At 36.8% G+C, this 27,954-nt stretch overlaps 2 protein-coding genes across 9 annotated transcripts in view; both read left to right on the top strand.

The window, feature by feature from the left end:
* LOC110370446 (uncharacterized protein ZK1073.1) overlaps positions 1-27,954 on the top strand; it is a 48,717-nt gene that overhangs the window by 18,868 nt on the left and 1,895 nt on the right. For 3 of the 8 annotated variants that reach the window (XM_021326248.3, XM_049846846.2, XM_021326245.3), the window contains 7 exons: positions 19,316-19,366; positions 20,518-20,541; positions 22,015-22,078; positions 23,007-23,124; positions 23,818-24,100; positions 25,367-25,488; positions 25,872-26,034. In XM_021326248.3, coding sequence (XP_021181923.1) covers positions 19,316-19,366; positions 20,518-20,541; positions 22,015-22,078; positions 23,007-23,124; positions 23,818-24,100; positions 25,367-25,488; positions 25,872-26,034 — 825 coding nt within the window. Of the gene's footprint in view, positions 1-4,894; positions 5,013-19,315; positions 19,367-20,517; positions 20,542-22,014; positions 22,079-23,006; positions 23,125-23,817; positions 24,101-25,366; positions 25,489-25,871; positions 26,035-27,954 lie in introns of those variants that run through there. The other 5 variants (XM_021326249.3, XM_049846847.2, XM_064034246.1 and 2 more) reach the window with 3 other exon arrangements.
* Positions 26,056-27,939, top strand: LOC110370447 (retinol dehydrogenase 13-like). The gene has a single exon (XM_021326252.3). It carries the CDS (start codon positions 26,466-26,468, stop codon positions 27,450-27,452), a length of 987 nt encoding a protein of 328 aa, XP_021181927.3. The 5' UTR covers positions 26,056-26,465; the 3' UTR covers positions 27,453-27,939.

Below are 27,954 nucleotides of genomic sequence, written 5' to 3'. Positions count from 1 at the left end.
TTTTTTACATTAAAATAATAAACCCGCTTCCCCCTTTCAAAGAAAAAGTCTGTTTACTTAGCTGCCCCATCACCACAGGGGTTACGAAACGAAGCTGACTTATATGGTCTGACCCTTTTCTGGTGCAGTTGACAGTGCTGTCGGTATTTTCCCTTGAAAACTGACAGCTGTCAACTGAACAAAAACAGCAGTGGCACTATATAGGCCGTCTTTTCAAATCGCTGATCTTTGTAATCAGTTAATCGCCTATCGTAGTTAAATAGGAAGTGTTCTTGTGAGCCGCTGCACGTGATGCAATTGTCAATCAACCGCACTGGATTGTAATAAACTTTTTATTGTTCAGGAGCTGCATGAAGGTCGGAATAAATCTCAGATCACGAGGCTTCGTGACTCCGGTCAAGTCGTAGCTATCTTATATTTAACTACCATCTTCATGACCCGTGTTCCCTATGGAACTCCATTCCGAAACCGGTTCAAAAGTCTGTGTGCCCTGGAGGTTACGTTTTTAAAATTAACAAACGTAAATACTTCACTTTCAATACATTAAGTATACCAAATGGCTAAATTTCATTTTGTCTTTCAGAAAAAATATTCGTTAAAATGTAACGAAATGAAAAGTATAGGTACAATAGTTGACGTATAAATTCTGTAAATGCATTCAGTATTAAGTACTTTTCACAATAAAGCGCTCGCAGCGCTTCTAAGCGGCTACAACCAACACTAAAACACCCGCTGAAACTGAAACTCCAGGCCCCTGAACCACTGAAGCGAACGCGCTGAAAAGTTCCAAATGTTACCGCAAAGCTAACGTAGATGGCGCTGCAAACGCTTATAGGTGAAAAGTTATTGTTAGTAAGTAGATGCTATTTTGTTATTCATGTCTAATGTAAACAAAATGTGTGTTATGTTTGAATTTATGTATTCCTGTATTGGTTTGTACGCGAGTTCTGAGCTATGAAAGAGTTTTAAAATCAAAAGTTGGAATGGTAGGTTTGGAGTCCTTGTAAACTGATATGCTTTCTTTATTTCAGAAAGCTAGATATTTTATTAAAAACAGACTTACTACTCAGGCCCTTTTAAAGGTGCAAATCATATTTACGAGAATAAATCTCAAAAACCTATGGCAACCCAGATCTGTTATCTAAAATGCATTTACAATAACAAGAACTGAATAAAACATCGTCATAAACACAATCCAATGAAAAATACTTACACCAAAAAACAATTACATAATAAAACAACCACAAACCACATAAAACTCCGAAACAAAATTTCCCCACACTTTTACCCTTAACCGCAGAAACTCCCGAACATAAATTACTCCCCAACCGACTCCCACTCCGTAAGCGCATACCAAATGAACATCCTACACGGAATACATAAAACATGGTCACCCTTATCCGGACATTTTCCTCGGTTCTTAGAAGGATGTGCTGTAATTACGAGACGACCTAATTACAGACAATTGGAAGACTGTCTAGGTATTGTTTTGTGTGTGCAGTTTCGTAGAAGGTAGACTGAGTTGGATGATAGGATGAAAATAAATGACTATTTTTAGAGAAATATGGGAACAAATTAAAAAACTTCTGCCTGCCTATTTTTACCAAATAAGGCCAACTCCAATTCCAGATTTTCATAAGTGAAGATTCGCTAACTGCATTTACTGTATAAAATTCGTTCATAGTTCTTGTATGACTGACTCGATCATGGCCGTAGAGGGTCGTGACTCGTTTAGACTTTAAGGTACATACTTACTTAATCAAGTTGTTAGCGAGCCTTTTCCCTCCTATACATAGATATGCCAAATAGCCCAAAAAAAACGGAATCCTTCATTCATAACATCGAAGTCTATATTAATATAGGTACTGCTATATACTAACTGCATCAAAAATAGCTCCTCCCACTCGAGGGCAATAATTTAGCGCAATTGGACAAACTAGAAGTTGCACTGTGACGAAGTGTTCTTACAATGTTTAGTTACGGGATTGTAGCGTACATTTTCATGGCTCGGCTTGAGTAATGCCACTGATTATAATTTGTTTTTCATTTTGGTACATACGTAACCATTCTTAAACCTAGTTATTGACGTTAAAATGAAGAAACCTTACGAGAAATGGTACTCAATGATCTTCGCCTTTAAATCGTAGGCACTATCTTGCCACTGGAGGTCTTCATAATGTATCTTGAAGGATTTATTTTTTAGTGTTCCAATGTAAATTATGATTGTTTTTATTTACAAAGCACTATTAAATCTAAGAAGATGAATGACTACTTTTTGATGACTTCGCACTAAAGTAACATTTATCTTCTGTCATTCTCTCGAAGTATTCCCGAACCGCTACAATTAATTGGTAATCAATTTGTGCAGTAGTAGACTTTGATGCTAAACTTCGAAGTAACGTAATTTGTGCTGCTAAGGGTCCGTCCTAAGTGGGCGAATCAATGCGAACGCGAAGAGATCCGAAGCAATTTCAAAGATATACTTCGGGACTGGTCGCCATATTGTCCCTTATCTCCCTTTGGTCACGTAGGCCACTTCAAGAATTTCGGATGTCTTTTGTTTTCGCATCAAACTTACGTTACTGCTTTGCGTTGGTATCCAAAGTAGCTCGTAGCACATAGGACGCACAGTAAGTTACAAGTTTGTATTCAAACGTAATTGGACTGAATTCGTACATTTGGCAAGGCGGGACCTGATCCAATTAGTCTTAGTTTGATGTTCATTGATCTTGGGTAGTTGCTATTATTAGCATTATTGTTTGATCGGTTTCATGGTAAACAAACTGTAGCCCTTTTCCAGTCTGGAAAGCTGAAGATAACAGATTACCATAAATATTTTATAGCCAATACATATTTCGTCGTTTCGGTCATCCACATATTAGCCACGGGTGCGAATTTTACAACTGCGTACTGTTTTTGTTTGCTCAAAGTGAGACGTTCTACAGTTTCAGTTGTGGTTTCAGTAGATATTAACTTTAGTTAAGTAGCAGTTATTTCATGAAAAAAAAAAATGGTCACATAGATGTCTTGCGGACTTATTAACAAAGCTAATACTTTTGCTATTCATGGACAGTCAGATTGCAATCCTAAAACAATAATTTCATCTTCATTGAAAACATAGAAATTGATAAGTTCTATCTTTCAAATCGTGAAAATTAACTACATTCTCATAATATACCTGCACTAGACAATGTTATTCTCGATAACATCTCACCTCGTTGAGTCTACACTCTACGTGACTATCAGCACGCAGGGATGTATTTTTAACATCCATAGCTAGTATTTTTTCTTTTTACTTTCTCAAAGGTCGGGGCAGTCAGGGGTATTATTAGTAGGTATGCATGAAGAATCAAATGAACCTATGTTTATTGAAATTTATCAAAAATAAAATTTTATCATCAGCCTTTTTATCGTCCTGCTGCAGTTGGGCACAGGCCTCTTCTCATTGTAGGATTGAGCGTTAATCACCACGCTTGCTCAATGCGGGTTGGTGATTTCAGACATTGTAGTCCAGGTTTCCTCGAGATGTTTTCCTTCACATTGAATCTTTCATTGTTGTCCAATATACCTACTTAGAAAACACATACAGACATGGAAAAGTTGAATTGTTCCTTGTCTGACCTGGAATCGAATCACACTCATACTTGAGAGGTAAGCGCTTTTCTCATTAGGTCAGCACGTCTTTTCTGTAATGGGAAAGTAGATACTTCCTTATTTTCCTAAGGAAGCTTAGTGGATTGAATAATTTTGTTTATTGTTGTATACGTGACTGGTCACACGACGCCGAAAGTTGAATATACTGCAGATTGGCTTAAACCATCAGAGACTTGGATCTTGTTAGCGTTATATTATGAAGTCATCGGTTCTGTTTTTTAACCGACTTCCCAAAACAAGGGAGGAGTTAATTCTACATAATATAATGTATGTCCATTTAGATTTGTCTGTCATTTGTCAATCGTTTTATTTTTCTTTATTCAGTCATCTTCAATCTTCAAGGGGTCTTCCATTTTGAATTGCTATTGGATACGAGAATAATAAAGAATCAACAACATTGTGTATTTGTAAACTAATAACCGGTACCCTTCAGCAGTAAAAAAACATCCATCACAAAACAACATCTTTACCTCTTCTGAAATTCTTATAGACGTAAATATTTTGACCGAAAAAATACACAAAAAATATCAGTAGGATACACAAAGAAAAACCTTCAGTTGATAATAATCTTATTTGCACGGATCATTGATCTCCATGGTAACCAGATGAAAAATATCGTGTGCGTACATTTTACATGTTTGTGTATGTATATCGAGTTTTCCACTCTGTGATAGAGTTTGCTAAACAATCTCTAAGGACGGCGTGCACTGAAACATTTGAACGCTGGAGTGGTGTGACGGAGTTGTTTGGCGTTTTTGTACTACGACATTAGAGGTGTGAAAATGAAAATCGCCATCCACGTTTGGTTTAAGGTTTATGGAATTGTTTCCTGTTTAGGAGTTTTTGTTTAGTATTTAAATTTTATGGGTAACTGCCTAACAATATTATCAAAAAATCTTGACTAGCAGAATGTCGTAAAACTGCTCAACTGTACTAGATACTTACACTACTTTAATTTAGTAGTGGTTATATTCATTTCAGTGTAGGACGCATTACTGTAATTTTTATCTATCACCACAAAATACTACTACACTTTCAAGAAAGTCAATCCTCGTTACACTATTGCTCAGATCCTAATAAACAAGAAACAATTATTTTGTTTTATTCTATCAGGTTTATAAAATAATACTACCATCCCTCTATAATAAAACTAATCTATAAAATTAGACGAATCATTCAATTTTATAGGCATCCTACAAACGTTTATAAGTCCCACTGTTCGTCACACCTACCGTACGGCTTCCCTACCAAGCCGCGGTTCCTTCATTGCATTCCCGGCTCTCCCGGTCACTGGACGTACGTACACAAGTCTTTTCAACACACTACTCATGTCTGATACCGAGGAAAAGGGGGTCCAGGTATGTCACTTTTACTTTCAACCTTTTGATATACAAAATAGGGTTGCTTTTTTATTGCATTTTTTTGGTGACGTTTCGGGATATTTTTAGAAGTTTTTCGGATGTTGTGCGCAGTTCGGTTTAAATGTTTATTTCCGATCCTGGATTTGGGATTCGGATGTTGTTTTTGTATCGGAGATTGCTGGTTTGACGTTTCTTGTGGTGGAAGATTATTTGGAAACTAAAGTTTTTATAAGGGATATTTTTTCAGTAAAATATTTGCAGGATATTTTAACTTGTCGAGTTTATATTTTAAACGCAATTTATCAGTGTAAGAGGCGTACAACGCAGTACTAAGTGCGTTCATTTTTAGTACGGTAACAACAACAATTTGGTTTTATGGTTAAAACTACATATGTTCACGTTGTTAAATTGTTTAAGTGACTTCAGTTCGATGTAAGGTTGTTAAATTATTTTCGTATTTGAGAAGTTAATTTTAAAAATATCTATTTTGATTTAGACAAACATATTTAGATAAATATTTACAGCCTTACTTATAAAAATCAACAAATCATCTTCTAATCATTGTTTTAACTAATTAGTACTTAAAGCCTTAAGTAGTGATTAAATTATTTTGTTTTCAAGTTTCATTGTTTTCAGTCATTGTTTTCAATTATTTTAATTTTCAAGAATTTCATGAAAAAATATAAACTCAAAACAAGCTACGTTTATGAGACTCAACGTGATATGAATCTCCTTCAAATTAATTAAGGCAGTATAATTAATTTGTCCCAACTTTTTCATAAGACTAAAATCCTATTAATCGGCTTAAGATTATTTGGCTTTGAGAGAATTATCAGACATGACCTTTGGCCTTCGGAAACAGATAGACAGAGCTACTTTTGCATTTATACATTTTCAAGTAAGGATTTTATCGAAAAACGCAAAGGAACTGCTAAATAAATTCTAAGGAACCTTATTGAATGGGCCAATCGTCAGCCGTACGTGACAGAAATTTTAAATCTAGGTACCAATAGGTACAAGTCGGTACCAATGCAATAGCGTAATGAAGGTACCAGTAGAAGGCCCAAAGAAAATTTTACTTACTAAGAATGTTATTATTTCCGTCCTGAAAGAAGTACATCGAGGTCTTCCAAGGCTAATAAAATGCATTGCTTATTAGCATCTTATAATTGGACACTTCAGAACCGGGGCAATATGAATTTATGAAGGGTAAATATTTTGTTGCTGTCTCGACTCCTTCTCCGTATATTCAGTACTTGTTGTGTTTCGCGGTTTCACTCGCATCTCGAAGAAACCTACTTCCCGTGCCAGGATAAAATATAGCCGGGAGTTGAGAAGGGATAGCGTTCTTGTTTTTTTTTAATTCGTTCAGTCGTTTTTGAGTTTATTCGTCACCTATAATCTTGCATACATTTTCCTCTTTATAATACTTTGTATAGATTGCAAATGATAGGAAAGATCTCTAGGTAGGTACGTAATTAAAAAAAAACATTTTCTTTAAAAAAAATGAGCTTAGTGGTTGTCAGGCGGGAGTGTCCCCGATTTAAGGTATCTACTTGAAGAGAAAATGGCGTATTCTTATTTGGTGGATTTTCGATTCTATTACGAGCTATTGCAAGGGAATGTATTTCATAAATAACTAATAGGAACACAGCTGTTACTGCTATAAAACACACAGAAAAATAATAAAATAAAAATTGCTCATAAAAATAGAAATCGTGTTTGATTTCAAATATTATCAGCATTTACGATTTTGTTCCGTTTACTTCTTGTGTTGCATAAGTTTTCAGACGTTGAAAAAATCTGTTGAAAATACTAAGTTTGAAATAAAACGCTTATGAGTTTTTGTGGACCGTATCCACCTAATTATTAAATGACTTCAAAAAAAGAGGAGATTCTCAAATGTACTCTTTTTCATATTCAAATAGGTTTGTATATACCCAGGTATATGTATAGTTTAACGTCTATTAAATAGGAGGCAACAGAACGAGTGGAAATTGTTTTGAACAACAATTTCTGATGCCAAGTTTGTAACCGCAACATTTTAGTAGTTTTCAACATTTGAATGTTTCAATTTGTGGCTTACAATCTACGTACGTTATGGTTTTCATAGTATTTAAGTACTGTGCCAAGTAGGCCTAGTTAAAAGTTACTGTACTTCGGATAAAAATGCTGTAATTGCCTTTAACGTTACTATATTTTTAGTAGGTAGGTACCTACTTTATATTAAGTAGTTCCGATGCAAAAAAATCATATTGTATTATTTTCAAGTTAACTTTAATGTTTGTAAAACAAACTCCTAAACTACACACACAAAACACATTAATAAAAAATACATTTAATCCAATTGAGACCGTTGTTCGAACTAACTTGGAAAACAAGTGACGCCTCACCACAATGTACCAGATAATGAAGACCAAAGAAATGATATATAGTGCGGAGTGAGGGATCAACGTGGCGAAGGTATCAATGACAAGGGGATGACGGGGATGGATGACATAATCGTGTAACGCAACGTGAGACTGCCGTGTCAAGATGTGGGTCAAGACAATTAATTTTTACTACGCACCTGTGAAGTCTTGTGTTAATCGTGTGTTGGTGTTGTGTTAACCTCCAAAGTATCTAAGCAAAATAGGGGTATGATCTGACATTGGGAGCTCGTGGCTAAGTAACAGCCCTACGACTAGAATGATCATAAGGTTGGCATGATCTGTCCGTGGATGGGTGACCAGGTACATATCGACTGCAAGCAAGCAATACCTCCTATCTGACTCCGGGTGGATTTTAAAGGGGAACAATAAAACTTAATAAAATCCTTATTCCGAGGTAGGTATAATGAGATACTGAAAATCAAAGTTTTCTTTTTTTACGCATAGTATTGCTTAATAAAGTTTTTTGTTTTTATTTCGAATCTAAAGGTAGTTTATGGTAGATACGAGTTTCTTGAAACAAAAATGTCAGATAGAAGGTATTTATTGCTTGCTTGCAGTCGATATGTCACAGCGAGTTTCTCTATGTTTTGAAAGGCAGGTTAAAATGGTAGATTCCGGCTGTCATTTGACCTTCTCCGGCAATCGTTAGGGGTAGTCAATGGCCAGAAACTCTGACAACCAGTTGTACCAAGGGATATGGGATTGTTCAGGTAGCTCAGTTGAGGAAGTCAGATAGGCAGTCACTCTATGTACTGTATTTAAACATGTGTATAAAACATGAGCAAAGCCATGAACTGTTTCTTAGTTTAGTAAAATATGATAAGCTTTTAAGTTCACTTTTTCACGGAAGGATATGTCGAGCCATATTTTATACATAGATAAAATATAGGGATGAGAAGTTTCGTGGTACTTTATGACATGACATAAGGGACTTTTGAAGCCAATAAACTATGACAAATGGGAATCATGTGTCGGGTGACATGTATCCTGTGTAGCTACCATTAGGATATTGAATCTTGATATTACACTTTTTCGCTGTGTAAGTCTGTGTCTTAATCTGGGTAAATATAGATGTTGTGATCTATTTAGAAGTCCCAACCGTTATTTTTAATGGATTTCCAAAGCTTTCGTATAAAAATCATTAGAGTTTTATCTGATAAGTATATGCTCGAACGTATCTGATGATCATCATCATAGGAGCATTTTATTCTTTATGTGCTGTGATGTAAATATCTTATGTAATTGATATTCAATTACATTACACACGTATTGAAGAAATTCCTTCTTTTCGTAAAATGTTTGAACACACAGACAACCCCGAAACCATCAAAAGAAAACATCATAAAAATGCAAATTGATTCTATTTTCCTCTAGTTTTTTTCCTTGCGATTTTGATTTCCATTTTCTGAAGCGTATGGATGACGGTATGGCCGCCAATTAGCTTCGGCCATTACGGCCGGAGGTCAGACGTACTAGAGTGAAGTTAATAGTCTACTTTGTGAGCGTGGATGCTCCAAGAGGCACGGTCTGTACCTAGGAGTATGGATAAGGCATTCTTAGACTGTTTCATTGTGGTACTTTTCTGTTCAATACAAAGTAGGTATGGTATAATGCTTTAAAAAGCAGACTTACTAGCTTTTCCACTAACACTATTTTTTAAGACGTCGAATTAACTCAATTAATCATGTATTTGATTAAGATTCGGGTGTATATGGCACATAGGTTTGCATCCAGAAACTGGAATGGTATTACAAAACTTTTATGAATCCTGAAAGATACGTGGGAGCCATTTTCCTTAAAAGTTGTGCCTTCAGACAGCAGAAAACTTTGATAACCAAACTATATGTGCTTTTGCTATTCATAAATACAAATCACTGTCAAAATATGAACCTCATATTATTATTTTATAGTTAGTCTTGTTAGTAGCTTGTCTAATTAATACTCTCCTAACTAAAAGAACAATTACGTACAAACTACAGTTTGCGGATGTCCGACATGTTTGCTTCAAGCGTGGGGATCGTTTTCAGCAGTTTCAGAATATGTTTGACTTTCAACTTTATGCTTTCAGTGTGTGTAGTAAGGATTATTCATTTGTTTTAGTGTGTATATGTGTGTGCTTGCATTCAGGAGATTGAAATTAAATAACTTTTGAACAAGCTCGTCTGTTTAATTGGTTAAGGAGTTGAAATGTATGTCAATGTTTTTTTCTGCTAATATTGATTTTGAGTGCTCTATAGTGGTTTTGATAGTCCGAAAAGTTGAAACTTTTGCAAACTATTCTCAAAATTATAGAAGTAGTTTATGTAGACAAATAGTGAAGATACCTAATGATCATGTTGGAATCTTGAGTTTACCTATACTTAGGTAGGTCAGTTCATATAGGCCATGGAATGCCTGCACTTTGCTGAATGCTAAGGTCGTAGAAGTTAGAATACCCGCTACATAGCTACATTACGAACACAAATTGCTACCAGTGTTGCATCAAACCACAACCACAGCTAGTCGTGGTTAGCGTGGTAATGCTGACACTTACATTACCAAGTCATAAACAATATCTCTCTGCCGATTTGATATTACATTACATTATATATTTGTAGAGTATGAAGTCTTGGTACATAAAGATTATTTTTTATCTAATCGATCATAATATAAGCTAGGTAGAGTAGGTGTAGCTCATTTTGAAATATAATAGACTCCACTCGGATTTTTTTCTCTGGAATTAAATAAAAAGTCAGGGAGAAATATTTAAGGGTATAATGATATCAATTCCAATATTTTACAGGAATTATGTCTTTCCAAGTGTCAAGTTTTACTAAGTTCAGAGTATTATACCAACTATTGTTATATGTAAAACATAGTAAAACTTGAACTAGGCATCAAAGACCAGAGAGCATCTACATTTAGACATCAAATCTACATGTATAAGGTCACAACTTCAATATCGATTCGCGCCAAAAATAAACTGTTATGTCCGAACGTGTTTTGTTTCCAATTTTTGATATCAAACCTTCTGATTGATTTATATACGATCGTTGAATGATTGTTTGTGAAAGAATTAAAATTATAATTGGTCTTCATTATTTCGGGCACGAAACTTATTTGCTGAAAGTAAAATAGGTAAGCTTATTTTCCTGGACACATTTCAATTAAATGGTGGATGTCTTCATCAATTTATTATAAGCCTAAGAGCACACTGCAAACTTTTAGTGAGCCTATAGTTTTTTTTCGCTCATTAATCAGTATGTTGATGAATGGTTGTACTACGCACATTACAAAGAAAAGATATTTAGTCGATATCAGAAGTATTTTTCAACACCTCTGCTAGGTGTTACTTTCTTCATGATTCAGCCAAAACAAAAGTTTATTTCTATGTAATAAATAAAAGGGTCATTCACTGCGAAAAATCGCGAGTTTCTTAAAATATATAATGTTTACAAACATTCGTGCTTTGGCCTGAAAAGAAGCCAATGTACTGAGGTTTTCTCTGTTTAATGTCGATAATCGTTTGTATATAGGTACTCTTACACTCTACATTATCATCAACCATTTTGTTCTTCTGCTGAGTTTTTGACCAGTAGATGATTCAGCATTAGATTTATCTAAGAATCCTATTTATCTGAGAAGGCTTTAGACCACTTTGCGTAAAGTGGTTGCCACGGGACGCGGGTGAAACCGCAACATAAGCTAGTGCAAAATAAAAAAAACGTCATGTTTCGAAAATCCTGCATTGGACAGGCTTTTATTTGTCAGATTAATCTAGCTTCTAGGGTCTTACGATTTTGTTTTGTCTAAAGCAAGTTCCACTGAAACCATAATCCTTGTTTTTAAGCCGCGGCTAACTTTCGCGAACAAAGGCAAAATAACGTTGTTTTGCAGCTTTGTACCAGCGTCTGTTTTGTGTCTTGTATTAATTATAATAAACAAATAGGTAATCTTGTTTAAAGTTTCAGCTTGATACCAGTAAATATGATTTTATGTGCCTATCTACTTATAGTGTGAACATGATTTCAAATCGCTTGTTATTTACTGACGTTGTTTATTTTTGTTTTCTGAAAGAGTTTTATAATTGTCAACATTTTTATAGTGCTGTGTAACATCGAACTTTTGTACCTAATCCTCTTTAGGACAGCATCACACAAGTAACATTCTTTCTAGCCATTATCATCTCAATATATTATTTATCTAAGCCCAAAATATTTTCCTGGTTACATTAATTATTTATCGTAAATAGCCTTAGCCAATTAAGTCTCTCTCTTAAAACTTACCTATAACCTCCATAAGAACTGGCTGATTTGCGCGCGCGCACGATCTATTTCTGTAATGCAGTAAACACGCATTGTTGGTCTAATGCTGTTTATTTACTCGATGCTGACCGCAACTGTACTGCAAGTACGATTGAGATGCAGTTTATAGATTTTCGACAAAATTCTTGACAAATCATTTGTAACATGAGGTCTTGGGTTTCAAAAGTAGGAGTTTATGGAGAGAACTCGTTTTCAGAGAATTATTTATTTATGAAAAGTGGCTCAGGTACATGAAGTTTCTTTAAAACGCTGAGAATTTTATATTCACAGAAACAAAACATGCAGAGGGAATCCCTCTGATTCCACCCACGTCCCGAAGGAACTGCTATCCGCAGCTGGATTAAAGTAGCCTACGTACGTTAGTTCTCAGTTTCTAGGCAGATGTCTCATTAATTTGCTCCATAATAAAGATGTTTAATTTACGTATTTGAAATCGGTTAAAAGCATGACAGATCCAGATTTACTTTCGCATACCACTAGTAAGGATAAGACACACTTTCCTAAAGCAGCTTAAACTAACTCCATCGAAAAACACAAATTCCGACATAATTTTCCTAGCTCACTTCTAAACTACTTCAGTTCAGTTATCCCGCACACATTCATTAGTCATAAAGTATGAAATGTCAGGACTACTGCCGTTAAACCAACGGTTACAACCGACCAGTTAACCTCAATACCGGTCGACTAGACGTCTTCATAGGTATTTGTGATTTTCAGAGAGCAATATGCGACGCAGCAAAAATGGGCTTTGCGTTTTGGGTAGCGAGCTGTTTTTATTTTGGTCATTTTGTAGAAGTGTTTAATAAATGTACGGTCAACTTCAAGTCCGTGGTAACAGTGTTATAGGAAAATCGTACTTATTACTATTCTGTTAACGTGCATCACAGTTACCACTGATGTGCAGTCTACTGTACCTACCTACGCCCATTGTGTCACCGACTTTAAAATCTTTACGTTAGATTTTTGTTGTTGTTTTTAATTGGTGTACATAATAAAGCGTATATCTATCTATCTACCTGCCAAAGTCAGCAAAAGATTAGTGCATTTCAAACTGGCCAATTTTTCAATCAAGTTGGAGTCTAGTTTCGTGAGTCGCAGCGCTTCGGCGTATGTACCAGGAGAATAAACATTCACTTCTTTCATATAATATGATTTTTCTTTAAATACATTTCAGAAGTGTATGTGCACTTCTTTCGAATTGTTCACCAGAAAATCTTTTAATTGCGCGTACCTTATCTACCAAGAGCACCAATTTTTCTGTTTATAGCACTCTCAAGTCTATAACTGTAGGCTGTCACTCTATGATACAGACCAACATAAGTATTAGGTACACTTGTATGTGTCGATAGGTTGAAATGTGAAATTATCTGTGGAGGCTTGTATTTGGCAATTTAAGTTTTATAATATTGTGATTAGTCCGTAAGCCTTCCCTAAGAATAAGAATCATAAACTCATCAGTGCCTAGATTAAATTATCACACTTGCTGCTGATAGTCGCATAAAAGGGGTGTGTGCTTTCTCACTGAGCATTTTATGACCAATTACGAGTTCATGCTGAGTTCTATTACTTATCTGTCTGTTGTTCTTGTGACGATTAAATGCCTTTTTTTCTTCATAATTTTATTTAAGTTCATTAACTAATGTCCACCAAAATTGTATTTTTTTAAATGGCTAATCCCACGTTAAATTAGCGCCCAAGATACAGGCTTTGCCTAGTTTGGGATTAATGATAATCTTAAATTGTAAACTTTTTTTTTATTCTTCTATGCCTTTCGAAAATACTCGGATCTTCCCGAGTGACATGATTGACTAACTAGTAAATTCAGCACTGTTTTACATGGTCTACATAGAGGTTTGAATAATGTAACAGATTCCCTTTAATACCTTAGGGATGCAAGAATTTTTGATATTCCATTTTTGTAAGCGAATTTAGGGGTACATTCAACAGAACAAAGTGGTCAAAGGTGTATATATTACTTGAATTAAGATTGACAGTGAATAGGCTTCAATAGAAACAATATGAAAAATTTTTGTTCCTTTGGGTCCTAAAAATATCTACTTATTTCAGTTATACACCGTCTAACTGTTTTTAAAGGATCTACTTTTAATTGAACCTTCACAGAAGATTTAAGTCTATTTTTATTAACAAAACTAGCTTCTGCCCGCGACTTCGTACGCGGATCCTGTCCCTTATGCCAGCGACTACGGGGTCAGCAAAATCAAAGATCTGAATAGTCGCAATAGACGTGACCATAGGGATAAAAGTAGTGATTCTAATTAGTCCGCATTTAAGTTGTGTGAGGCAAAAATATTACACGTATTATTACGTAAAAAAACATGAAATAGATGACAAAGTCGTGGTGACTTAGTGGAATTCGTGGTGGTTTAGTGGGTAGAGAACCAATCTCTCAAGTATGAGCGTGCGTCTTTGATTCCAGGTCTGGCAAGTGCCTGCCAATGCAACTTTTCTAAGTTCGTATGTACTTTCTACGTATATTTTGGATACCAATGACCGTTATTTGGAGGGGATGTTAAACTGTAGGTTCCGACTGTCATTGAACATTCTTGGCAGTCGTTATGGGTAGTCAGAAGCCAGTAAGTCTTACCAAGGGGTGTTGGGTTGAGCGGGTAACCGGGTTGTGGAGGTCAGATAAGCAGTCGCTCCTTGTAAAACACTGGTACTCAGTTGCATCGTCTCTGGATGTCGACCCTAACATAATTGGGACAAAGGCTCTTGAGATAATAACGACAATAATAATGAGATATAGGCACCGCAGGACATCTGAGGCTGATGACGGGGAGTAGCGACCCCGCGGGGCTATATATACTGAGTTCTTTAGGGAGTGTATACTGTCCCCCATCTCCGGCCGGTCGGAGTGAACCATGACGGGGGTAGGTCTCACGCCTCTGGCTTGACTTGGCCGTCCAGAGTGGAGTCGCTAGAACAGGGTTAGTAGCCCTGCTCGGAGGATAGGTGCCTTGTGGTACGTGACCCACAGTGACGCCTAGGTATCCTCACACTTCAGCCGCTCATGTGCCTTGTTGCCCTCTTGTTGCTATTCAGTGACTGATTCCCGGGGGCCCAGTAAATGAGCTGGCAAGTCTCCACCTGCCATTTTTACATGTATCTTATACATTGTCATCGGCAGGTGCCATAGTTCGCGTAGTTTCCCCATTCCTAGTCCATTAGCATCCCATCACAATAGCCCAAGTAGATTTCATCTATAGTTAGCAATAGTTTAGCACTGAACCGGGGATAGTCCTTGGGTACATTCCTATAGTGTATAAAGGGATAATCGTCGGTTTGTTGTGGTAATCGTTGTGTCACCATTTCATTCTCTCAAAAGGGCTTCAGCGTGTTGGCTTCGGCCCCACGTTTGCCTCCCAAAAATTCGGAACTCTGTAGTCCCGTGGTCTGGAAGAGACATACAAAATAATATAAAGATATAGGTATAGATATAACGCAACAAATTCGGAGAGTGGGGGCTCGTGACGCAACGTCTAGGTATGTAAAATTTGTACTAAGCAGTGACTTAACACAAAATTCAAGCGTGTAATCTTCGTTATTAAGGGCCGCCGTACACGGACTGCTCGAGCAGTTAGCGGCTGAGTGAAATACACGGACCGCTCGAGCTGTCGGCGTCGACTGCTTGAGCTGTCGGCGTCGACTGCTTGAGCTGTCGGTTGTTGACTGCTCGAGCTACGACCCAACTGCTCGAGCAGTTGATTTTCTACCACAGTCGAGTCATGGATACTGACGAGGAAGCACTGCTTTTGCTGCTCCTGCTCAGGCGGAGACGACGGCGGCGACGTCAAAAGAGAAAATTTTGGGTTCATCCAATTTTGCAATTAAGAGAACAATTAAGTCGGAGAGCTGTCGACTGCTCTAGCGCAGTCAACGGCTCGAGCAGTCGGTGTATGCCTCGCAACCGCTCGCGAGCGGTCGACGGCACGATGGAATTTCATCATGCAGTTGACGGCTTGAAGCGGTCGCGACTGCTCGAGCAGTCGTGTGTACGGCAGCGAATGAATGACTATAGTTCACTGCGCGGTCGCGGCTTTAAGCAGTCGGTCTCAACTGCTTGAAGCAGTCCGTGTACGGCGGCTCTAATTGTTTGTGAGAAGGAGAAAAGAAAAAATACGTGTCCATTATTTTAGGGTTATCTAAAAGAAGGACTAATTACTTTTTTTGATTCACCATACCTATTTCATAACATTCATTTCTATACATTTCAAGACAGTGTAGTATTGCTCTTGAAGTTCCACATCAGGTGTTCCAGATCTTCGATGTTTTTTCGTCAATAGAGAGTGCTTATCAGATTGAACCAGTTTTGCTAAAACGTCATATCTTCATATGCTATAGTCTAGCTGGGCTCCTAGGGTTCCACATCAGCTGTTTTACATCTTCAATTTTTATAAGTCAACAGAGAGTGCTTATCAGATTGAACAACTTTTGCTAAAACGTCATACCTGTATATGGTACAGAGAAGCTGGGCTCTTGGGGTTCCACATCAGGTGTTCCAGATCTTAAAATTTATTATCTCAGCTGAAAATGCTCATCATATGAAACAATTTTTGCTACGGCACCATTTTTGTATCTCTTATAGTTTTGTTGGTCTGTTGGTGTTCCGCGTCAGGTCTTCAAGTTTCGAAGATAAATTATAGCCTATATGTTGACCAGGCTTAATACTGATACAACAAAGAAAAAATCATTGAAATCCGTTCAGTAGTTCGGAAGATTAGCGTGTACAAACAAACAGACATACAGACATACAGACATACAGACATGCAGACATACAGACAAACAGACAGAATTTTTTTTTTGGATTTGTGTTCCATTAGTGTTTCTAAACCCCACCCAATTATTATTTTTTAAATATATTCAATGTACAGACACACTTTTTTTACAGATTTATTATATGTATAGATGAAGCGTAATAAAACTTTTTTTTTGTCATGCAGGTATTATATTTAAATTACAAATACATTGGTATCAATCACGATTATCACTTTACACTTTACAAACAATATTAACACACATGCTGGTTACGAACAGTACGCCATCAATTCATCTTCGGTGCAAGACTTCTCACAGCACTCTTCGACGATGTGTTGACGTTTGTAACGGCCACTGACCAGCGCGCGCGCACCTCTGGGTGACAACCACCAGCCAGCATCACGCTTATAAAATGCCCGACAGACCTCAGCCACCCTTTCGCTTAAATTCCTCCCACAGGTTCCCATTGTAAGCCAAAAGCACGCCAAAAGTACAACAAGCGCCAAAATGACTTTCATGATGACTGATCGATTAATCCTGTGTGAAGGATGAAAGGCTATCGCAGTCTTATGTACGACGAACAAATGTGCCGTATGCACAGCAAACCCTAGCTTTTATACCTGAAGATAGCTCATTAATATTCAGACTAACAATATGCATTGGACCTGACTGAAACAGTGCGGAAGTTATGGTAATTTCCACCTTACTTGTCTCCTTGATTTCATGTATGGATGAGCAACCACTTGGAGTAAAGAAAATAGGGTTTGTCCAAGTATGTGCGGTTCCAGAATTAAAAGCAACAACTACTATACTGATCTACCAAAAGTGAATAGCTATTTCCAAACCCATTCGATTTCGTAGGACCCAAACTATTCCAAGCATTTTTGTTCCTTACACTTCCACCAATATATCTTGGTTCGTGACGAAACACGGAACTAAACTTTAAATGTACCGACTTTGACATTCTTGTTGACATTTCGTGTGGTGCGACGCCATCATGAAATGTCAAGTTATGGTGGTTTTAAGAGTGACTCAAATGCAAGGTGTTGACGTTCATTGGCCATTTTGGGTTATTTTCATAGAAATGTTTGGTGTTGTGATGAAAGTCTATTGATCTTTTGAGAAGTGGTTATTCACATTGCATTACGGCAGGGAGTACACAATTGACTAATTTTCTTCTATTTTAAGGCGACTAACTTAAGTGAGTTATTTCTCCTCCATTAATTATTGTTGTTAGTAAACTGTTGCAGTGGTGTAATATACAATTATTTATGAGACATGACAAACGCAAAAGCAAATGGGTTACAAACACCAAAAAAACTAGCTCTTCAATCTTATTTATTGAATTAATATTCGTTATAAATAAGCGGATCATTTCCTAGATGAAGGATATGCAGCCGAAGCAAATGGGCTTGAAACCCGACCGAGTTTGATGCGTCAGCTCCGACTAATGGGATTGGTGCGGGTGCCGCTAGATTACCGAGACTAATTTATATCGACCGACCACTAATTGATTAGGATGCAAAAACGAGGAAGGACAGAGGAAATGGGGGAGAAAGGACCAATTATTTTGTGTTTACGGTGGATAGAAAAAAACAATAGCTACCGAAAAGAAAATTGAGAGCTTAAAGTTGGTCATTTATTTTGACGTAAATGCGCAACTGCAGCGCTTTTTTTCTTTTTATGTTCATTGTTTGTTTTGTCCCTTATTTTATTAATTTGTTGTTTCTTGCGTCATTTGTGTGCTGAAATAAATGGATTTTCTTTATTTCTTCTAACTTACGACTCGACAACTTAAAGAAGAAACAGATGTTAAGTGTTTTTTTCTTTCTTTATGCCCTAAATTCTCCGAAAATACTTAATCGATTTCAATTTTTTTCTGCATATTAGAAATAACATTGTGTCCGTGTGACTCAGGCTATATTATATCCGGGTACGGGAAGAATTTCCCCCCATACTATAGTTAAACCACGAAAAACAGCCGGTAATACATAAATGACAACTTACAAAACTCATGAACTATCATAGTAACGAACTAACTAAACTACCTTCAGCTAGTAGGTACCGAATTACCAAAAAATTTACTTCACAGTGCGTTCGTAAATTGGATTGCGTATATAAAAGTCTACTGTAAATTGGTGCCTGTAAAACTGTTGAGTCTTAATAGCTTTACAACTGTCTTTGCTAATGGATTATTTCAATCTGTATTGTGTAATCAGCTTTATTGTGGTGGCTTCGTGGCTAAGTAATGCGTTCGTGTTGTATGTGTTTATGTCACTTTGTGTTAATATCATTAACTAATACGTACCTACTATTTGAAATAGCTGTTTATACGGGGTTTCAAACTATTTGGAGTTAATTTCCTTGAATTCCTAGCAGTAAAAATTCCAAGATGGAATATTTTTCTCTTATACCTATTAGAACTAGCCGTAGTCCTTTCATGTGCTATATTATATACCTATATACTAGTTCAGAAAGGACTCTGTAAAAAATCGTTATTTAACTTCAATATTTATATGTAAAATATTGTCCAGGATAACTTCGGTTTCGTATATTCTGGCTAGCACACCCAAGCGAACCAAGTTCCAATGTGTACGACAGAAAGACAGAGTTACCTATAACGAATAGATACCACCATTCCTTCTCTCACATTGCAATCTGGATCAAGCCAACACGTCATAACACTCCCTTATAAAGAGAACAGAAGTTTCTTACGTGTCTCCGATAATATCAGTAAATGAATGGTTTCTAGCACAACTTTGTTGAATCTATGTTTCTTTTGTTACAGAAATATGTCGTCAGCACAGACAGGAGCGGAGATATCCATGTTCATGTGCAAGTAAGTTTTATATTAATTTATTGTTTTTACTTCTGATATGAATTAGAAGACGAAAGATTTGAGAATGGTGAGGCTGAATGGATTTGAGGTGAATATAACCAAGCACTTTGCTGAATGTAAGGAAATTAAATAAATGACAAAATTTGTGACCTACATTTCCCATTCGAATGATGTAATCAAGAATAAATACCCACCTACTTTCACGTCAGGCTGTATGACGGTCTATTCCCTTGTCATTTATGAAAATGAATTGAAGATTACCCGTTTGACATTTCAATTCCCTTGACTTTTGGCGGGAAACGCTTATCGACGCCATCTTGCCTCAAATTATATCTAAGGAAATTAGTTCACTGCCATCTGCGGTAAGCGGTATTATAATAATATTTAAGGAGAGGCTTTTTTAATTCTCGAAGTCTTTTTCTAGTTCAGAAATAATTGTAAAAACTGTATATTCTGCTACTTTGAACAAGCATAAAGTTCTAGTTTTTTGTCATTTCGAGGCTCAATGAAAATAAATTATTTAGGTACACGTGCATTTGATTTTCTATAAAGTTTAATTTATTGTTCAAACCAAACCACTAGAGATTATTAATCAGAATGCATTGAGGTCTACATTGTATGAAGCTGAAAATGAGGTTTTACTACAATGTATATGAAACACAAACATAATAAAGCTATACCTGCTATGTAGATATAGTTTGTTCTAGTTCACGTTGTACTATTCCTACTTTGTATGTAGGACATTGGGAGTGTCTTGTTTATATTGTACCTATACCTAGATATTTTATTCTTTATGTACGTACGATAGTATACTTCTTACCATACTGCCGAGTTTATTATAGTAGAGCTTGGGAAAAGTATTTACCACCTGCGTTTAGGATACCTACTACAGATGTTTTATTTCACAAAAGCAGGTAAGCTACACTTGTGTGTAAATGTCCACACACAATGTCTTTGTATGTGTAAGCTCAGGGACCCTCTGTATTGGTTAAGTCGTTGAGTCATACAAAGACAATGTATATGTACATATATTTACCCACACAAGTATGACTCGTCCGCTTTTATGAGATAAAACGTCTGTACCGACAATGAAATTAGAAACGTCAAAATGTTTATACCCTCTTTCATATTTTCTTTTTTCTGCTAACCAGGGAATAATACCACAACCAAACAAGGTAAGCGACAAACTATAAGTAGGTATGACGAAGTGTGGTTTTAATTTTCCATCTGTTCATCATTTTCTGTAATTCATCGTTTTTTTTTTGTATTAAATAATGCTGGCTGATAATGTATTTTGGATTATCAAACCACACGAGAAAATGCGCAAAAGGACCACTTTTATAATGATTTGAAATATTCAATTTGCTTTATTAAGGTCTGCTGAAAAGCTCAAGAAAGGGCAATGCCTGATTTAGATCTTATTTTTTTTTCATATTTGTCGTAGCAAAGAAACATGTTTTAGAGAAAAGACTCTACCTTGCGTATTCGTATAATTTTTGTATGCTGTTTATTCAAGAATATGTATGTTGCTACACCAAAAGTACTTGGTCCTTTTGTACGCATGAAAGCAAAAGTAGCAAAAAAGCGAGAATCATCTCATCCCATTACGTATTTTCTGTGAGAGTCAGAGTGTGTTTTATTTACCCACCCACAAATACCAATAGACGTTGTCGGATAAAATCATAGAGTTATCTTTTATTCACCTAGAGTGTGGTTTGTTTGTGTATGTTAAAAGATTTTGATTTCATTTAGTTCATCCACAGTAATTAGAAATTCATCTTCAGATTTTTATCTTCCCACCGCTGGGCACGCACCTCCTTTCACACGGAGAAGGATTGAGTAATAATCATCAGGCTTGCTCAATGCGGGCTTGAGATTTCAGACTTTATAGCCCAGATTTCCTCGAGATGTTTCCTTTCACCTTGAATCAGCCATCGGTGTCCAGGATATACTTAGAAAGTACATAATATAACATAGAAAAGTTGCATTGTACTTGCCCTACCTGGAATAGAACTCTTACTTTTAAGGAATTCAGTTCTTAGACTCATAATTAATAAGCAAAATGTATAAGCCAATATTTCAGTATTAATTTATCATCTTATCTAGTCAAGCTAGGAAGCCAGGATTCTATTGTTCCACTTTGCAAAGCGGATTAACTGCTTGAGGGTTTAATCTAGTCAGCTTTGGTTTCTGACGTCCAGTTTGCAAATGCAAGGGTTTAAAGCTGTGACAAGTACAAGGGAGTTAACTAGGCCATGTCAGTTGCACTGTCTACTAGAGAGATTCAATTATTGTCATTAATTTGTGCCCTTTGGATGGTTTTGCATTTGTTTTATCCAGTTCCAATCAATTTGACATGACCTATCATTTTGTAATTCGAATACTGGAGTTTGGGAGGCTTTTTATGCATCTAGCTGAGACCTTGTGATGCGAAACATGTTAGAACACCGGCTGATGGCCTGTAGATAAAATATTTTTTTTATACATAGCAACCGCTACAATGAAGTATATACCCAAAAATTATTAATTGTTGTATGTGTAATGCTGGATTGGCCAACTTCTTCCTTGTGACCCTCGTGCTAAACCATTGTTTGTTTCCTCACGTACTCATCTTGTCACAAAACTAAATTGTTCTCCATATCTTTCAGGGCGACCTAAGTCAACAGGATAAACGATGCGTTTTCCTGACAGTGCACGATCTTGGGACCAACCGTAAGTAGATTCTGAAATAAGTATTTTTCCTTATGTTCCATCATCTTGTTTTCTGAAAGTAAATTATTGCTGAGTTCTTTAACGATAGCCATTTTCACAAGAACATGTTTTTCTTAGATTAAGATTTTAATGTCTGTTGTAATGAAAGAAGTGTCTTTTTTATCGTCAGTGGCTTTTTTATCATCAAATTCAGTGAAGGATTTTCGTTTTATTGTTTCCATAAAGCTTGTTTCACTTCTCGGGGCGTTGTTTGAATGATTGCCAATAATGTTCAATGCTGGCTTATAACTGGGAGTTGGCCTAATAGCGAGGCTAATTGCAAATGCAGTATTATACATACAGACTGCGTTTCAACACGTTTTAATTCCGATAGATGGATTAGCAACGATGATGGATCGTAAACAAATTGAGTTATGGATAGTGCCAATGTACATAATGTAAAGTTAATGCATAAAGGCTAATGTAGAGGTTCCTTTCATGTTGGATTTAGTTTTAGTCTGCTGGAGCAGTTAGTTAAATATTAAAAGGATATTCTAACCTATATACGGAAACTGTTTCTTAATTGTAACCAATAGCCCTACTTTTGCTCAACTTAGCAATAGCCTTTTTTTAAGCAGAAATGAATAAAAGTGTACGGTCTCATTGCCGTATAGTTTTCTATCTACACGGCAACCTACTATATGCCAATTTTGCGCGTCATATTTGCATTATAAAACAGCGTTATTTACTTGTTAACTCGTAGTCAACATAACTGTGTATCTATCAATAACAGAGAGAAATAATCGCCTACCGGTTACTGTGAAACAATAAATTCGAACAATAAATTCGTGAAACTCAGTCGCGCTCGTTCCTCTACAAAATTAAAAAATCTTAACGATCACGGTGTATGGAGTAAGCTACCCAAACTACAGTTTTTATAACATTGCAGACTCGACAATGGTTGACTTCGTGAACAGCCCAGCTATGTCGGAGATCAAGGAGCGTTCATGTTTCATCCACGTGGATGTACCAGGACATGAGGAGGGGTCGCCAGATTTGCCCGACTCGTGAGTAGAACCCTGTATATTATTTCTTATATCTTGCAGGTCTACTTCTTGGTCTCTATGATGAACAACAAAGAAAAGGTCATTTTACAAAATGATATGCATGAATGAATGATTATGCATGTTCCCGAGAAGTGAAAATAAAAATGTTCTGAACATTTACCTGGCGTGTAGGTCGCCGCAGTCCTTTCCCATAAAATAATATTGGACGAATCGAATAGGGAAAGTAAATAGTCGACTATTTAATCTCTTACTTGAACGAAATGAAAATACAGCTTACAATAAAAGGTTTAGCAAGTCAAAAGGAACATTTAAAATGACTCTCAAGTGGGCTGCAAGTGTTTTGAAGTTCAAATGAAAGTCTAAAGTCGGTAGAATCCTTTACAATATTTTATTGCTGCCTTTTAAGTTAATGATTCAAGAGTTTTTTTTTTTTGTACTTTAGGGGTTTATTTCTTGACTAGCTTCTGCCAGCGGTTTCACCCGCATCCCGTGGGAACTACTTCCCGTACCGGGATAAAAAGTAGCCAATAGCCTTCCTCAATAAATGGGCTATCTAACACTGAAAGAAATTTTCAAATCGGACCAGTAGTTCCTGAGATTAGCGCGTTCAAACAAACAAACTCTTCAGCTTTATAATATTAGTATAGATAATAATTTAACAGTACGTAATTTAAATCAAGATTGTATTTCCAGATACCAATTCCCTTCACTCCAAACTCTAGGCGAAGACTTGATAACAGTCTTAGACTTTCTCCACGTCCGCTACGCCGTCGGCCTAGGCGAAGGCGCCGGAGCCAATGTCCTGGCCAGATGCGGCCTGGCCCATCCCAGGCGACTCCTAGGCCTTATCCTGGTGAACTGCACAGCATCAACATCGTCCGTAGCTGATGCATTTAGGAGCAGGTTTTCAAGATGGCGCGGAGCCGACATTTCTCAGTCTGAAGAGGATTTCCTCATTTACCACAAGTTTGGCCACGTGAGTTTTGAACCAGAACAGCTTGATTATAGCTATCAGGTATACCTTCTTCTCTTTTTGTTACTAATACTTACTAACTCTGGGTATTTGGAAGGTAATGATGCGGTTTTCTGTTTTCAGAAATGATTGTGTTAGTATAATGACTTAGTTGCTTTTATTACTTTTCCCGTAGAGATTCGTCTGATTGCATGGAATGGAATCTTTTATTTGCTATATTTTCAGTTTCTTGTTTGTTATTAAGTTGATTTCTGAAGATGGTAACACCTAATCTGTTTATGTGGAATTGTTTAATCATTTGTTGCCTATATAATCTACGAATCATTATATAATATGTATTTAAATGCCGTCCAGCCAGTATGACCTAGACCGAATGCAACTGTTAATTATTTGCTCAAATAAATCCACTGTTAATAATTCCACTGTCTTATCTGCCAGTAAAAGCTATTTCCCTATTTCAACTAACCTACTAACCACCATACCATACTTTAACTAGTTTTAATTTTAGCTTTTAGATAGCTTTTGTATTGAACTCCTGATTCTTGCATTTGTAGATATCATTAGTTTTTTTAACTATTGCATTTTGCTGCTCTTTTTAGTTGATTTGATTTATTCTATCTTAGATTACCTACCATGCTCAGTGAATTTTTCAAATCATTGCCTATGTGTTAAAATTTGATTGAATGTACCAATTGTCTTGGTCGAAAGTACCCATAAAAATTTTAAAGCTAATTATATTTCAACCTTAAAGAGAAAATATTGAATCTTTGCAAGAAACATAATCCTAAAGTACTTATATCGCAAGTCAATAGCTCAGCTGAAGTACTCACGTCCCGTCATATCGCAATCCGCCATAAGCTTCGCAGTATTGCAGTCGTTAACGTGGCTACGGCACAATTTTATGGCTATATTTAAACCCACTTCCATTGGCTTGACAATATTAAAGATATGGGTTTGAATAGGTTGAATGTTTTTTATAGGTCAAACATGAAGTATTGTTACACCTTCTCATGGCATCAATTTGATGGCTTTCTACCTATACTTATGTATTTTCAGAATTTCTTCTTTTTTCTTTCCTTATGACTCCAGTCCTCGGCCTTATTTTAAATAATCAGATACTTTAATTATGATCTCCATGTCCTTTTAAAAGTACATTTCATCTGCAATTCTAAACATCTGATCTCCTAAGACAACTGATACATTCAATCCACCACCTTCCAAACCTCCTTTATCCAAGTCACTAATCTAGAATCTTCTACACGTTTCCAGCAAATATCAAGTGACTCCTGCGAGGCGGGCGAGCGCGACCGCATGCTAACTGAGTACCGCTCGCGCCTGCGCGGTAACCTCAACACGCATAACATCAAGCAGTACGTCAGGGCGTTCATCAAGTGAGTGGGTCTCAGTTATTGTAGCTATAGCTTCATAATTATCTGTCAGTTGGTCATTGCCAGTCAGGGCTGTATCAGTTAGGGTCTTAGTATGACTCAACGTCCAAGGATTGATATTAATGAAATCTGTATCTGTCATGACTTTTGCCTGAGAGAGTACTCAAATATCTTGCTTTTATACTGTATACTATGTGTTGTACAAGGTTCAATTATTATCAACATGTTCTGAAGTATTTTAACGTCGCACTTAATATTTTGGACTTAAATAATTAATTTAGATAAAATTCATTTTCATTTTGATTCGCGCATGCATGTCGATGATTTGTATCGTGGTAGTGCAGATATATACCATCATCCTTAAATATATGAATTCCACTTTCCAGTCGCAAGGATCTGGTCCTCCGAGGCTGCCAGCCTGACATCCTGCTGATCACGGGCATGCTGAGCCCCTACTCCACCGTCATCGAGAAGATGTACAAGGAGTTGGATAAGGAGAGGGTCACCATACTCAAGGTGGACAGGGCTGGAGATGTGCTTGCTGAGACGGTAAGTACATATTTCTACTAGTTTCCTAAGAAAACTCGTTTTTATCAACGAAAATAAATTATAATATGGACAAGTCCTCATAGATTTTTCATAGTGGAAAACTACATGTTCCGGTTGAAAACCAACTTATTGCTTACACGTATAATTTGTATAAGTCAAAGTTATTTTTGTGTTACGTAATATACGTCGATCTTCGTCAAGCGGCGCCTACGCATGCGAATCTAATAGCCCCACCTGTGCAACCGTCACAACGCAATCACTCGTCCGCTGTTACACCAAAGTAAAAGTAAAACCGCGTTCATTGACTCAACGAGACCCTTTACGATACTACGTAGAACAAGTTTATCAACAAAACCTTACTCCGCGTCCAATTCAAAGTTTAGTGCAGCTCGGAAAATGTCTAATTAAAAACAGTGCAACAACCGGTCAAGATGTCAGTGATATTGTTGATCGTCGAAATTATTATCATCGGTGGAATGGTGGTAGGACTTTACCAAAAGAATACTAACCTTGTGTGTAAATCGAAGAAGAGGTACGATGGAAAAACAGTGTTAGTGACCGGCGGCACGGCGGGCATGGGGCTGGAGATCGCGGCAGACTTCGCGCACCGCGGCGCGCGGGTCATCGTCGCGTGCCCGTATGAAGATGAAGGCTTGCACGGCAAGAAGCTTATCATCAAAAGCTCTGGCAACCACAACGTAGTCTTCAAACTATTGGACCTCTCCTCCTTACAATCTATAAGGAACTTCGTTGCAGATATATTAAAAACAGAAGACAGATTAGACATTTTGATGAACAACGCCGGTGTTGGCATCCCAGGAGACTTCCTCACAAAAGATGGAATGAACTTCATCATGCAAGTGAACTACTACGGCACATTTCTGCTGACCATGTTACTCCTACCGCTTCTTAAGAAAACGGGAACCCCGTCTGAACCGAGTAGGATTGTAAACACATCATCTGTATTGCACAAGTTCGGCAAAATTGATTTCGAAAATTGGAACAAGACTGGTCACTGGGCTAAGATCAGGATATATGGGAATAGTAAATTATGTTTGGCGCTTTTTACCCGAGAACTTGCAAAAAGAATGAAAAGTCCAAATGTTATAGTAAATGTTGTTGACCCTGGAGCAGTGGGGACAAAGATTTACAATAGTTCCCGGATTGCTTGGGCTAGTTTCGTGTCCTTTATATTCCTGATTTTATTTAAGCATCCCTGGGAAGGAGCACAGACTGCTTTGTATGCCGCTACGAGTAATCGTGCTGGTCAATTCAAGGGGGAATACTTCAAGAACTGTTCACGTGTTCGAGCCGGTGAACTTGTGTATGATGAGAAGCTAGCCACGAGGGTCTGGGAGGAGTCAGTCCGACTTGTGAAGTTAAGTGACGATGAGCTGAATCAGTGCTTTAGTTCGTAATTGTGTCATTCATAAATTGGAACCCAGTTTGTAATTGTTAATGGTTAATAGAATTTTAAGTTATTCAGTGTAATTTTCATATCGGATGTTGAGTATAATTTCCATTGACTTGTAATGAAATATTGGTATGTTAGCAGCATTAATAGCAAGTTGCGTGACCTCGTTCTGCTCTGTTGGGTAGTCGCTTCCTTTACTACGAGCGCCTTCAATTAAACATGTCAAAATCGAGAATAGCGATACTGAAAATAATTTGTAATTAGCATATCCGACCTACATTCTAGAACTATTTATTTTATGTAAAAAAATTGTGGGAAATAAAATATGAAGAACAGCGGCATCTTTTAATTTCTGCCTAGTAAATAAAATAAAAATCCTGTAGGCTTTTGGTAACTTAAAGTTTTAAGGAAAAATTACCGAGAATTCTGTAGATTTTTTTCATAGATTTTCATGTCCACCTGAAGTAGCTTACTTCCATGTATTTTTTTTCTTCTCATTTGCTTTT

This window comes from Helicoverpa armigera, chromosome 4 (genome assembly GCF_030705265.1).
Source record: "Helicoverpa armigera isolate CAAS_96S chromosome 4, ASM3070526v1, whole genome shotgun sequence".
NCBI lineage: Eukaryota > Metazoa > Arthropoda > Insecta > Lepidoptera > Noctuidae > Helicoverpa > Helicoverpa armigera.
Note: the sequence above shows the minus strand (reverse complement) of the source record. Positions and strands in the feature narration are given on the sequence as shown.

Coding starts and splice junctions, on each gene's coding strand:
- LOC110370447 (XM_021326252.3), top strand. CDS start 26,466: ATGTCAGTGATATTGTTGATCGTCGAAATTATTATCATCGGTGGAATG.